Source organism: Staurois parvus, unplaced genomic scaffold (assembly GCF_062004578.1).
Source record: "Staurois parvus isolate SC_StPar_1 unplaced genomic scaffold, SC_StPar_1.0 ptg000209l, whole genome shotgun sequence".
NCBI classification, from domain to species: Eukaryota; Metazoa; Chordata; class Amphibia; order Anura; family Ranidae; genus Staurois; species Staurois parvus.
The window spans coordinates 9086814-9101879 of record NW_028318005.1 but is presented as its reverse complement, the minus strand read 5'-3'; the positions used below and the strand labels follow the sequence as shown (position 1 = coordinate 9101879).

Genomic DNA, 15066 nt, shown 5'->3' with positions numbered 1-15066 from the left:
GGCAACAGCTGGAGGGCCACCAGTTTGACACCTGTGATCTAGAATGTTTCATATTGGATGTACTGATCTCACGTGATTTCTCAGGTAGTAGCTCCCAAGAAAGCTAATCTGATGGAAGCTGAGCAGTCTCTGGCAGAGACTATGGCAGTGCTGAACCAGAAGAGGGCAGAGTTAAAAGAGGTTGAGGATCGCTTAGCAGCCCTGGAAGCTACGTTTCGGGAGAAAACAGAGGAGAAAGCCCAACTGGAATTCCAAGTGGATTTATGTGCTAAGAAACTAGAACGGGCAGAGAAGTTAATAGGAGGTCTTGGTGGAGAGAAACACAGGTGAGACTGGAAATCATTGTCATTTTTTGGAGATAAACATAGAGGCTACAATTACTGATCTTGCATTCCGCAAATGCTACTTCAGTGTGGCTGTTCTTCATATTACATATAGGTCATGTTCATGTTCTGCATTATTTCACATGGGACCAAAGGTTCAGTATAACAGTCGGGCAACTGGCATTTTCCAGAGGAGACCAGCAATGGCACCCCCTTATATTTCTCTCAAACGGGGTTTATTTTAAAATGCCACAGGACCGTTATCATATTAGCACTTGTTCCTCAACAGCTATAGGTAGTCAAAAAGCTAACCAACCTCTGAATGCCTTTAAAGGGTTATTTACACTAAAACTAATTTTAATGTCTGGGTAGCTGCTTGTGTATATATTTTTTTTCCTCCAGCACTTCTCTTGCTGAATGATCTAGTAATGTGAATATATACTATTTCTAAACCCAAAAACAAACATTTAATGTACTGTAGATTACCAGTCCTTAGGATGTGGTGGTTGCATTAATTTTATTTTCCTGGCTTGATTTCTTTATTTTCACCTGGATATCCTACCAGTAACACATTTCTTCCCTAGGGTGACACTCACTATACTATATTTATGAGGAGCAGATGCAGAGAAAGTGAGGTCCCTTTGTAAAGGTCATAGAAGGTGTACTCAGGTGGGAACAGATTATTCTAAGCTCTCAGAGTGAAAGAGAGACAGTTGATTACTGATTAAGCCTGCACACATACAGTACATATACATATCACTTGTGGATGGAATGCATGTATTATTAAAGTGGTTATAAACCCTTACATATAGTATACCCAATGAAGTGAAGATCATAAGTTATACCTGTTTATCTGCCGTCTTCTCTTCATTCCGAGTGCAGAATATATACAGCTTGTCTGAGCTTCCAGAAAGCAGAGGGTGGACATCTGTAGTTACACTCCACAGAGGGTTCGTGTCAGGGCTCTAGCTGGGCCACTTTGGGACATTCACAGAGTTGTCCCTAAGCCACTCCTTGTGTTGTCTTGGCTTTGTGCTTAGGATGATTGTCATGTTGGAAGGTGAACCTTCGGCCTAGACTCAGAGGTCCTGAGTGCTGTGGAACAGGTTTTCATTAAGGATATCTCTTTACTTTGCTCCATTTAGCTTTCCCACAACCCTAACCAGTCTCCCAGCCCCTGCTGCTGAAAAACACTCCCACAGCATGATGCTGCCTCCACCATGCCTCACTTTTGGGATAGCATTGGGCAGGTGATGAGTGGTATCTGGTTTCCTCCAGACATAACATTTAGAATTGAAGCCAAACAGTTCAATCTTGCTTTCATCAGACCAGAGATTCTTGTTCCTCACAACTCTCCTCAGTCTGAGAGTCCTTCCAGTGCATTTTTGCAAACTCCAAGCAGGCTTTAATGTATCTTGCACTAAGGAGATGCTTCTGTATAGCCTCTCTGCCATAAAGCCTAAATCTGCGAAGGGCTACAGTAGTGGTTGTCCTTCTGGAACTTTGTCCCATCTCCATACAGGATCTCTGGAGTGATCATTGGGTTCTTGGTCACTTCTCTTACTAAGGCCCTTCTCCCCTGATTGCTCACTTTGTAAAGTACCATAGGGCTTCCCCTATGGAGGAAATAAGGAGGAAAGGAGGTTGGGAGAAAATTAGTGAGGTAAGATTGTGTAGGAAGGGAAGGGGCAATGGGGTCTGGGAGGGAAGGGCGTAGTCTAGTCAATGTCCAACAAGCAAACTCACCTCTTTATAGGTTGTTTAACACAGAGTTGTACAGGGCTGTATAACTGTAAGGTTGATTAGATTGATCCATTTAAACCTGAGGCTAGGATTTCCAGGTATTCTAAAATGGTTGTGAAAAAGTTCCACTAGAACCACTTCTTAAGCCTCGTACACACAATGTAAATATCGGACAAATGATCGTCCATTTTTTTTTGCATGCTAGTCTCTTATCAAAAATTAAGAGGTTACTAAAGTTACGAAAATTCTCATACAACAGAATGCAACTTTGGAAAGGATGTAATGTATTGTATTGTATTGTAATGTAATCTTTCTTTCGCATGCGCTGTCTTGGTCACTCAATTTTTTTTTTTTGACAAATACTGTACTGAATAAACAAAAATCATTCTCTCTGGTATCGTACAAGAAAAATTTTTGTGCTTGTCCCTTCAGATATTGTCACATGAACTGTTGTGATCGGTTCTTAAAAGCTGTTTGCTAATGATCGGATTACTGTACAATTCCTTTTGAGAGCTTTTTTTTTGTCCGTTTTTCTCAACGTGTGTACTAGGCATTATGGAAAGATTCTTCCTTTTCTTTAACAGTGGAAGAGGGATCCTCCATGGTTTTAGTATCACATATTTTGGTAAATCATTGCTACAAGGTCGGATGGTTTTGCCTTCACTAGTTTGCTGGAATGCAGGATCTAGCAACATTTATCAAGGTGCAGATTAATGAGTATCTATACAGGATACTATGCATGCAGGACCATCTAGTGAGAAAGTGTAGTACTAGCGCTGCACTTTTTAAGTTTTACTGCAGACTGCAGATTTAGAAAGTGTCATCTTTACAAGAGTAGATTCAAGTGAGGGGCTATCCCTCCTCTGATTCATTTAGCTGTTTGCGTAACTGGCCATGCTGCTATTCAGTGGTGTACAGCACAACAGAAGACCAGGCATTTGAATCCCTTGAATACCATATTAACACTAACAATTCCACTGGCTGCAAAAGAGTAATTAGGAAATATTTATGTGCAATATTTAAAAAGAAATAAAACAAATATTTTCTAAAAAATATTTTGGCTCCTAAACATGATATATGATTACAGAAAATATCTGAAAAAACACTATACATATACTATAAGATCAATTCAGCTAACCTAAGGACCAGGGGTGGACTGACCACTCATGGGGCCCCCGGGCAATAGGGGAGCCCCTGTGCCCTTGCTCAAACTCAAAAAAGCCTATGAAAAAGGTACTAGGTGCATCTTATGGGGCCCCCTACTGACCCTGGGCCCTCGGGCAGTGCCCGAGTTTCCAAATGGTCAGTCCGCCCCGCTAAGGACAGTAGTCTTCAACATCAAATGTTTTCTAGCTTTACCAACCCCGCCATAAAGAATATACTGTATAGTTTGACTTTGTACCTTTTCACTTAAACTTCATCATTTCCAGATGGTCCAATGCTGCAGACTCTCTGCAAAATGTTTATGATAATTTGACGGGGGATGTCCTTATATCTGCTGGTGTCATTGCCTACCTGGGAGCTTTTACTGCTGGATTCCGTCAAGAATGTACTAAAGACTGGAGCAAACTGTGCAAGGTAAGAAGTCTTCAGTATAGACCAGTGTCACCAAGAACTGTCCAATTAGCTTTTTATGCTAATAATGTTGTAAACTCCAGGCAGATGTAAAAGACACCCATTAGCGCAACTCTGTATTCATTAATACACAATTACATGTATCTTTTTAATAAAAGTGGTTGGTGTACGTATAAGAATTGACCTGGTTTTAGCTTCTGGCAATCCCTGTACAGCAGAGCTCAGACTGGGACAGAAAGGCAGCACAAGGAACCAGTCAGTTGTGGTGTAGTGCTCATGTGCTAACAATGGACATTCTGATAGGACAAGAGAGCATCACATGACAGAGAGAAGCTGATGCAGGCTGGAGGCAGAGAGAAGACCTGTGTTTCCCAACTACAGCAGTAAAAAAAATCAGGTCTTAAGGCCTGCCAAAGCTCTGCTGTGTGGCTGTGTGACATAGGTGTGTAAATCTCAGGACTAGATTGGCAGGAGCCTCTAGTGCCCCTCAGCAGGCAAAAGGCTTTAAACCTGTATTCTCCACTTTTGATGGTCCTTTAATTTGAGTTTGGTCTGTGACTAAAAGGTATTACAAAGGTACCTTGTTATTGATTAGCCTCAAAATACTTTCATAGCGCTCCAGGAAACTAGGTGCAAAAATGTCTTCATGTGGGTTATATGCTCTGACCACCTGCCACAACCATTGTAAAGGCATGTCATATTCTTTCAATTAAACAAAATAAGCAGGAGAGAGTTAGGGCACCAAGGTGGAAAGCTATAGTGCAGAGACATCTAGCAGTCTAGCAGAGAGGTTTTTTAACTGAACTACCTAAAAAATGTAATACACCATTGTGTGATTGAGCCTTCCAATATCCACTCAGAAAGGGTGGACTGGTTCTCAAAGTTCTTTCAGATTTCTAAAATATTTTTTTCTTTATCAGAGTAAAATGATCCCATGCTCTGAGGACTTTTCCTTGAGTAAGACCCTTGGAGACCCCATTCAAATCAGAGCCTGGAATATTGCTGGATTACCAACAGATAACTTTTCTATAGACAATGGGGTCATTGTGAGCAACTCACGGCGATGGTATGTAACTGCTAGGAGTAACAGCCTAAATACAAACCAGATTCTTCCACAATGATGTCATGTTAATGTTATCAAAGTAATTCTCCATAAAGTGGTCAATACATATATTTTTTTATTCAGGCCTTTAATGATTGACCCCCAGAGCCAAGCTAACAAGTGGATTAAGAATTCAGAAAAGGAGAACCAACTGAGTGTGATCAAATTAACAGATTCAGACTATATGCGGACTCTGGAGAACTGTATCCAGTTTGGCACTCCTCTTCTTCTGGAGAATGTTGGGGAAGATCTGGATCCATCGCTGGAGCCATTACTACTGAAACAAATATTTAAACAGGGTATGTCTTCATTCTCTCTGTACATTGTTATTACTTACATTTTGTGGTTTAATGCTTCTTGTTAGGAACAGATGATGGTAATGTACACCAAATATTTTTGCTTTTACATCTGTAGCATGCATGTACTTCACTAATTTAGGTTATGACTATTTGCATGAATGGGGTATATTCCTGACACTCATTAGAACTGAAAAGGTAGCTTGGAAAAGTCAGGGAATGTGTTCAATATTAGGGAACAAGTCCAGTTGATTGTGACTAACTAGCACTAGCTAGACAGAAGATGCTATTGTGTCAGGGCCTCACTGGTTTTTGCATGCTGTTTTTTGGACCCAGCATAATATGGGCAGCCAAGCACCTAGTGCACTGCTGATATTTGACAGATTTAGTCATGAACACACATAGGCCAAATCTGTTGCTAGTCTGAACGAAAGAGAAAGCTTCAGACAACTCGGTAAGCAGGTACAACCCCTGGCAAAAAGTATGGAATCACCACTCTTGGAAAATGTTCATTCAATTGTTTAACTGTGAACAAAAAAAAAAACAGTCACAGACATGCTTCAAAACTATTTGCATTTAACATTCCAACCTTTTGGCTTTTAGAAAAATAAAAAAGAAAGAAAACTGTAGTCAGTTGCAATTGTTTTTGCAGATCAAACAGAGGAAAAAATATGGAATCACTTAATTCTGAGGAACATATTATGGAATCATTTACATTACATTACATTACATTGAGTTTATATAGCGCCAAAGGGTTTGCTCAGCGCTGTACAATAGAGGGGGGGACAATACATGAAACATTACAGCAGCTACGAACAGCACACGAGGGGTAAGAGGGCCCTACTCTTTCGAGCTTACAATCTGGGAGGGAGGGGGTAGTGGTACAGGAGGAAGTGGCTGTGGGGGATGGAGTGGTAGGAGGAATGAAGGAGAGCAGCAGTTAGGTGAGGGTGGGGTAGGCTTCCCTGAAGAGGTGGGTTTTCAGGGAGCGCCTGAAGGTGAGGAGGGAAGGTGACAGTCTGATGGATTGGGGTAGTGAGTTCCAGAGGATGGGGGAGGACCTGGAGAAGTCTTGCAGACGTGCGTGTGAGGAGGAGACCAGGGAGCAAGATAGAAGGAGGTCCTGTGAAGAGCGAAGGGTACGGGTAGGGTGGTACTTGGGAATCAGGTCGGTGAGGTAGTTAGGGGCAGTGTTGTGAATGGCTTTGTAGGTCAGAGTGAGTAGTTTGAATTTGATGCGTTGGGCGATAGGGAGCCAGTGGAGGGAGAGGCAGAGGGGGGTGGCAGAGGTGGAGCGGCTGGTGAGGTGGATGAGTCTGGCAGCTGAGTTCAGGATGGTCTGAAGCGGGGAGAGTTTGCACTGGGGTAGGCCGGTGAGGAGGGAGTTGCAGTAGTCAAGGCGTGAGATAATCAGGGAGTGCACAAGTAGTTTAGCGGTGTCTGGGGTAAGGAAGGTGCGTATTTTGGCGATATTGCGGAGGTGGAGCCTGCATGTGTTTGTCAGTGATTTGACATGAGGTTGGAAGGAGAGGTTAGAGTCCAGAATGACCCCAAGGACTTTGGCTTGCGGGGCGGGATTGATGGTGGTGATGTTAGTAGTGATGGATAGGATGGGGGGGGGGGCGCGGGCAGGAGGGAAGACGAGAAGCTCGGTTTTGGAGAGGTTGAGTTTGAGGAAATGGAGCGACATCCAGTCAGAGATGTCGTTTAGGAGGTGAGTGATGCGGGCGGAGAAAGTGGAGGTGAGGTGAGGGGTGGAGAGGTAAATTTGAGTGTCATCAGCATAGAGATGGTAGTTGAAGCCGTGGGAGTGTATGAGTTTGCCAAGGGAGGAGGTGTAGATGGAGAAGAGAAGGGGTCCAAGGACAGAGCCCTGGGGGACCCCAACAGAGAGGGGGAGGGAAGGGGAGGTGGCACCATTGTAGGAAACGCTGAAGGAGCGTCGGGATAGGTAAGAGGAGAACCAGGAGAGAGCGGTGTCTCTGACGCCAAGGGAGAATAGTTTATTAAGGAGGAGGGGGTGGTCAACTGTGTCGAAGGCCGCGGAGAGGTCCAGGAGGAGGAGGACAGAGTAGTCGCCTTTGGCTTTGGCGGTAAGTAGGTCGTTGGTGATTTTGAGGAGGGCGGTTTCGGTGGAGTGTAGGGGACGGAAGCCGGACTGTAGTGGATCAAGGAGGTTGTTGTCAGTTAGGTGGGCGCTTAGGCGGTTGTAGACTAAGCGCTCCAGGAGTTTGGAAGTGAGTGGCAGCAGGGAGATGGGTCTGAGGTTGTTTGGGTCAGAGGGGTCCAGGGAGGGCTTTTTGAGTATGGGGGTGATGTGCGCATGCTTTAGGGGGGAGGGGAATACGCCGGTAGAGAGGGAGAGATTGAAGATGTGGGTGAGGGAGCAGATGAGGGAAGAGGGGGGTGACTGGAGGAGTCAAGTGTGGAATCATTAGTGATTCCACACTTTTTGCCAGGGGTTGTATGGAAGCAGCCTACCAATTGTGGTGAACTAATGCATGAGTAAACCATTAGAAGCTAATGTTATTGCTATGATGTGCACTGCCTTCTTGCAGCAAACCATAGATCTTTCATTGGTCTAACTCCCCTAAACTTGTAAAGTCTGAGTTGGTTGCAGAAAGAAACAGCACTTACAGATGGTACTTTAAGCTGCCCATAAACTGGTAGATTTTCCTTTAAACATTTGTATGAAAAATCTCATCAGTACATTTAATAATGCCATCAGATGAATGTCGTTCAAAAGTACTTTAAAATTTGGTTTGCATTTAGCATTTGATTTAGGAAGTTATAGAATTTCTTGAATGATAACCACATTCACTATTAGAAGTTAAATATACCAAACTAGATGAAGTGTGGCTTATAACTTTGTATCTGTGCCGACATCCCTAAGAGCAGTATAACAAAAATAAGTGTTCATTTGGGTATGTGGGATTTTTAGGCACCAGCGCATTTTGAATGATTCTTCATCAGGAAAAGGAAGATACTCAATCTATAAAGTATACATAACAGCAGTGATCATGTTTATAGTGCAACATACAGATTCCAAGATATTATATACAGTCCAGAAAGACTTACATAACTTGAGAAGACTAGATACTTATAAGACAAGCAAAATTAGAAATAATCTCACTTTGTGAACCCAGGGAATGCCCAGACAGATGCATAGAGTGCTCACAAGGACCCAGGAGATCTGAACATGCACATAACTGCACTGTACACGTATTTAACATAATTAGATAGTGGTTATATCTTAAAACCTCCAATCAAAACCAGAGCATGTGTTCCAGGATACACCTCCACCTAAATCTAGATAAAAAAAATCAGCTGAATACCATTACCTGAAAAGTATCTTTATAGTTAGTATAGAAAGCTTGAGTACTGTATATCATAATAATTACCAATAAGAATGTCCTCATGAGTACTGGGGTAATTGCTTGAGTACATAAAAAATGGGTTATCTTAGTAAATATCTATTAAAAAATGTATTCACCTACACCGCTAATAAATTGCACGTATCCCAATGTGTATAATCAAAGGGTACTGTATATTGTTATCACTTACTTATAAACAATGTAGACATTCAGTGGTTAATACTCTTGTTTCGTTTAATGCGTCCTGTTGGGTACAGATCAAGGTAATGTATACCAAATATTTTCGCTTTTATGTCTGTAGAACGCATGTTATTCACTTATATAGATTATGGCTATTTGCATGAATGGGGTATGTTCCTGACACTCTTTAGAACTGAAAAGTGGGTTAGATAAGTTGGGGAATGTCTTCAACATTACAGAACAAGTTCGACTGACTACTGCTAGCTAGACAGAAGATGCTATTGTATTTGGGCCTCGTTGGTTTTTGCATGCTGCTTTTTGGTCCCAGCACAATATGAACAGCCAAGCCCATATTTGGTCATCACTGCATGGCTCCCACTGCTATCAGTTTGCCCATTTAAGAGGGATACAGCGGCAAGATCCGCTGCTCTCATGCACATTGCTGGATCAGGCTCATGTAAGTATAAGGAGGGCTGGTGGTGGATTCTGCACCACAGAAAGTTTTTTACTTTAATGCATAGAATGCATTGAGGTAAAAACCTTAAGGCTTTAGAACCACTTCAAAAGTTGGCCATACACTGGTAGAATTCCATACAAACATTTGTATGAAAAAATCTCTCTCTCAGCAGTTCATTCGATAATGCCACTAATGACTTGATAAATATCGTTTGACTGTATTATAAAATTAGGATTGCTTTTAGCATTTGATTTCAGAATTAATGAAATTTCCTGAATGAAAACCACATTCACTGTTAGAAATTTTTCTTTTGTTTGAGAAAAACTTTGTATAAAATGATAGTTGATATGACCCCATTTACTATTAGAGAATTGAATAGATGTTCTTAAATTGATTTTTTAATGAAATTCTACCTGTACATAGTTTACTGTGGGACACCTGGCGTTATGGTATAGATCAGATTTAAAAAAAAAAGTTAACTACTTCTTTGTGGTCTATACTGTTGTGTGTCTTGCCATGATCTAAATAAACCAAATTATGATAAGTGAGTTTAGTGTATAGTCCACTCTCTGTTCTGCTAGTTTGCTGAATAATTTATATCATAATTTATAGCTACATTCTGTCATTTTGCAGGGGGTATGGACTGCATCCGCCTTGGGGAAACAACTATCGAATATTCAAGTGATTTTCGGTTCTACATAACAACTAAACTCAGAAATCCACATTATCTGCCTGAATTGTCAACTAAAGTCTCTCTGTTAAACTTCATGATCACCCCTGAGGGTCTGGAAGACCAGTTGCTTGGGATCGTTGTGGCAAAAGAAAGGTTGGTACTTTTAAAAACATGTTTATGAATATACAGTTCTTCAAATGTGCTACTTGTTGAAGTAAGGGAGTATTTTATCTAGTTAAAAAAACAGTGATTAGGTAGCAAATAGTAAAAACTGTGATGCAGTTTTACAGAGCTGAAGCAGTATTGGGCTGAACTCCAAAAATATATTCCAGCTTATTATATCTAGCATTATATATTCCTTTTAGCGTACATCCAGTGTACCCTATAGGGCTAACTCAGCTGTATAAAGCAGTAGGGGCTGATCTAACACCAGAATGACAGGGAAAAGGGTTACAGAAGCCGACTAAGGGCTTACGTCAATAGAAAAATGTGACTTGTTTTCTGGTGCATATTACTTGCATTTGACTTAAGTTTGAGACACTTCATTGTTAGTTCATTGCTGAGTGCCTTTACCTGCAGTTGACCTCCTTCTGACTAGCAGTTGACTTCCTTCTAAGCTGCCATGTTTCCACTGATTTGTACAAGGAGATAGGAACTGCCGATGTGAACAAAAGCCCATTAACTCAAGCCATAACAGTGGTTTTATGAGCCCGAGGTTGGAGTACAATGGTTTAATTATGTTTCCTTCATTATAGACCAGAACTTGAAGAAGAGAGGAATGCACTGATCTTACAATCCGCTGCTAATAAAAAGCAGCTAAAGGAAATTGAGGACAAAATACTGGAGACCTTACAGTCCTCAGAGGGAAACATCTTGGAAGATGAGAGTGCCATCCAGATCTTAGACTCTGCCAAGATCATGTCCAATGAGATTACCAAAAAGCAACAGGTCAGCAATAATTAACAGAAACCTGTAGTGGTATGAAAATGGACACTGCCATTACTGAGTTGTCCCCCTAGAAATGAGAGTTGCCTGGCTGTACTAACCTTCTGGCTTCAGGTAAACCTACATAGATCAAAGTTATTGCCACATATCTGTTTCAGGTCAATGACTCTGTGCCCTGGTTCACACTGATGCGGTGTGGCACATTGCATGTGATTCGCACAAGAACCACATTCCTGTGCAAATCATGCGATTTCTGTGCAGTGCAATTTGAGCCATATATTTTGTATAGCTCAAATTGCACCACATCCACAACAAATCACTGCAGGACCCTTTTTTTTGTCCGCACCAGAAATAGATCACGTGGGTGTTCACACCCATGCCATCCAATTCTCCACATCGCACTACGTTTTCGGGGTGTTGTTAGCTTAAAATACACACCCACAGCAGTTTGCATGAATGGGGTGCGATTATGAAATTAGGAAATCGCACAGAAACAGATGCAAATTCCGCATCACTGTGAACTAGGGCTGAACGTTTTGATCCATTATCTCCTGCGCTCAAAGACTCAGATCAAACAGGCGTTAGTGACAAGCAGCGTGTTGTATGTTCATCCGCTGGTGATCAGAGGTTGTGCAGCTCTATCATGAAGCTGGGGAAGCTTAATAAAACTGTAGAGGAAGATGAAAGAAAGAGCGCACAAACCTTGCGCATTACCTCAATAAATAGTGACTAATTTTATTATTAAGGAAATATACTCACAAAGTGATGGTATAACAGGCATAAGTAACCATAATCCAAACAGGGTTACAGGTAAATCGAAAAGTGGGGGGGATGAAGGCTAATGCGTTTCGAAGGGTGCTCCCTTCTTCATCAGAGCTGGGTTGAGCAGATAGAGACTTCAGTATGGCAGAGTTCCCATGGCAAGGAGATATTCAGCCACTGAGTGTCAGTATTACAGCAGTTCAGCCTGTTTAGTGTCACTATTTATTGAGGTAATGCGCAAGGTTTGTGCGCTCTTTCTTTCATCTTCCTGAATGTTTTGATGCCATAGATAACCAGACATTTAGTATTTACAGAAGCAGGCCAAACATTGGATCCTTTGTGTTTCTCTCACTACTGTATTCCCCTACATATCTTTGTGCTGTATCGTATAGCCATGTAATTCTTATAGTTTATATTCCAGTATTGTCTGTTTCATATTTCTTTAGATTGCAGAGAAAACCGAGCTGAAGATAGCAGAGTCTCGAGAAGGCTACAGGCCCATTGCTAAGCACTCATCTGTCCTTTTCTTCAGTATTGCTGACTTGGCTAATATTGACCCCATGTATCAATACGCCCTCAACTGGTTTGTCAACCTTTACATAAACTCCATTCAGGACAGGTGAGACATTTTTAGTAATATTATCTCTTAAAACTTTTTTTTATGTCTTTTTTTTTAAACTGGTTTTCTGTTGTCAGTAAAAAGAAGAAAATATGCTCAGTTGCAGAGTAATTCCTAGAGCTGTATTTCTACTGCTTGACCAACTGCCTCCCTCCCTTGTAGCTTAGTTGACAGGCTAGCTTAAAGCTGCCCATAGCTGGCTCTTTTTTTTTTTCCTTCAGCCAGCGAGCAGAATGAAAAAATGGACAGATCCCTCCATCCACACAAGCAAGGTGGATGGAAAAATCCCCTTCACCAAGACATTGTATTCTGACAGTGGCTCCTGCTACTCTCAGAATAAACCGATCAGCACCCCCAGCCTGTTGGCTGTAGCCACTCATCAAAAAAAGCTTTACAACTTGTCAAGAAGGAAGAGCCACACACTGAACAAAATTTGTCTAAACCCCTCTGAACCGGATACATTTTGATTTATCCATTTCCAGCTTTATTATGATGCTAACTTACTCTGCATCAGTACACTAAATCCAATCACTTGATGAATAAGGAAAACTGTCACTCAACTCTGCTAGCAGTTTGGATCTCGGTATATGGATGTAGAGTGGGTGAACTGTAAGAACACAGGACACTATTCCTTTATTCCAATATAAAAGCAGCAATGAGAACCCGGCTATATGGTACTGGCAAGCAGGTGGTAGTCTGAAACCTTTTATTATACATGGAGTTAGGCTTCAAACTGAAGCTGTTTTAATTATTTGGTCAGTTTTATGTTACATTCTTTTAAGCTGTAAGCATTTTCTATAGAATGAATACATGACACTGTGTGCAAGGCATACATGGTGCAGCACTGCCTTCATGCCTTTTGGCAGACTGTATTATTCTACTACTTAAGCATTTGCTGTCTTTACCAGCAGAGGAAGAGCATTTTTTTCCCTTTCTAAATCTTTCAGGTCTCTGGGATTTCATCCTCTATATGCGACACAGATTCTTATGATTTTTTGCCTAATACATTTATTTCCTAAATTTGTGCGCATTATCTAGTGGTCATAATGCGGTATTTTCCTGATTGAGGTATTTCAGGAGAATATTGCATTATGGCCACTAGATGGAGTTGACTATCATAGGAATTTAAGCAAAATACACTTTTTATGACATCTGATTATCTCTTTCAGCAACAAATCCAAAATCTTGGAAAAACGTCTTCGTTACCTGAATGATCACTTCACCTACAATTTATACTGCAATGTGTGCCGCTCTCTCTTTGAGAAGGACAAACTCCTGTTTTCCTTCTTGCTCTGCTGCAACCTCCTCATGTAAGTTCAGGACCCTCGGAGTCCCAGCATGTCTTATAACCTGCTATATATAGGGCATTTATTGAAGAATATTTCCTTTTTGTAATTTTAGGGCAAAGAAGGAAATTGAATATCAGGAATTTATGTTCTTACTGACTGGAGGAGTGGGTCTGCAGAATAATGTGGCCAACCCAGCTCCATCTTGGCTTCCTGATAAGAGCTGGGATGAGATTTGCCGTGCTGCCGATTTAAATTCTTTCAAAGGTTTAAGGTAAGATTTCTTTGGGTAAAACATAAAGATTTGTTATTGGACCCAACTGTTGACTGAAGTTTTAAACTGTTTTGCTCATAAATCATAAAGGCCTGCTCTCTTGATTTTTGAGATTATCAATAAATCGGACTGAACTAATTTTTGCTTTGTTAGATACACAACATAAGCAATATTTATATTTGTAAATTGAACATTTTATGGAAAAAATAATTATCAGTTAAAGTAATGAACACAAGTAAATGAACTCAGAAAGCATTTTTTAATTTTATTTTTTAGTATGAGAATGCAATTAACAATAAGGCTGGCCAACATTTGGCCAATATGATGTTAGTAAAATAGCAGTGTTCTTTTAGATATTACAGTTTGAGTTTAAACTGGAGGTACTGGGTCTGGTGGCAGATACTAGGCAGTACACATTTTTGGGATGGTGGTCGGTCTATTAACTAGCAAGTGGAGAAAGGGGGGAAGGCCTTTGCTAACAAAATGTAAAAGATAATTTAAGCGGGAGATGAAAGATCAATTGGAGTGGGTAATAGTCTGGTTTGATAAAATTGAGTATATTGGAAACATTGTATTATAGATTGTTGGGTATCAATAGGCAAGGTTCTAATGAAAGATTCCCAGACTTGTGTTTCCCAGATTCCAAGACTTGTGGACTCATGTTTTCTTTATGTAAGGAGGCCTCCACACATTCCTTGTAACTCAGACAACTCAGTTAATTGAGGTGACACTCATATTTCCAAATGTAGCCAGAAACAAGAGAAAGAAATTGCCAACAGTTTTAAACGTAGTAGCTTGGTGCTGTTGCCTCCTAGATGTGATTCTTTAAGAACCAATTCACCAGCGCATTTAGAGAAAATACAGTCCTAGTAGATAAGATGGGTGTACATAGGATGACCCAAGAAACTGTTGATCTAAAAGTTTTAGTTTGCATTGAGGACTGCCAGTGGTGAGAGTTCCTGTCATAACAGATCGAATAGCCCTGCTAGATGAAAGGTCAGTGTTGAATCAACCTTGTAGCCATCTGTGAAAAGATCCTAAATGAAAGTATAATTATTTGTATTTTTGTGCAACCAGGGAACACTTTATAGGAAATCCCAATGAATGGCACAAAATATATGACAGTAGAGAGCCACACAGTGTCCCCTTGCCCCATCCATTCAAAGAAAAACTGAATGAGCTTCAGAAAATGATCATTCTACGATGCTTGAGACCAGACAAGGTAAGGAAGAAATGGGCCTGTTGCGTTTATGGGAAGAAATGTTGGAATGAGGGTCACTTAGTAACATCAAGCAAGTAAGCAAGAGAGAAAGTGTTAACTATATTTTGAATTTCCTTTTGCAAGGTGATCACTAGGAGCTAATTATACAAGCCATATAGAAGCAGCAGATTGTCTTTTTTTAACTGAAGTTCAGTAAGTTTTGGTAGGAGATGGTAATGGAGGGAACAGGAAACAG

The 15066-nt window shown here is 40.9% G+C and overlaps 1 protein-coding gene across 1 annotated transcript in view; it reads left to right on the top strand.

The window, feature by feature from the left end:
- The window catches only part of DNAH12 (dynein axonemal heavy chain 12), a 149813-nt gene that overhangs the window by 104564 nt on the left and 30183 nt on the right, over positions 1-15066 (top strand). The window contains exons 52-61 of the mRNA XM_089678745.1: positions 85-326; positions 3497-3644; positions 4562-4707; positions 4828-5042; positions 9684-9876; positions 10479-10671; positions 11877-12049; positions 13219-13359; positions 13451-13609; positions 14687-14831. Of these exons, the coding sequence (XP_089534871.1) occupies positions 85-326; positions 3497-3644; positions 4562-4707; positions 4828-5042; positions 9684-9876; positions 10479-10671; positions 11877-12049; positions 13219-13359; positions 13451-13609; positions 14687-14831 (1755 nt within the window). The remainder of the gene's footprint in view (positions 1-84; positions 327-3496; positions 3645-4561; positions 4708-4827; positions 5043-9683; positions 9877-10478; positions 10672-11876; positions 12050-13218; positions 13360-13450; positions 13610-14686; positions 14832-15066) is intronic.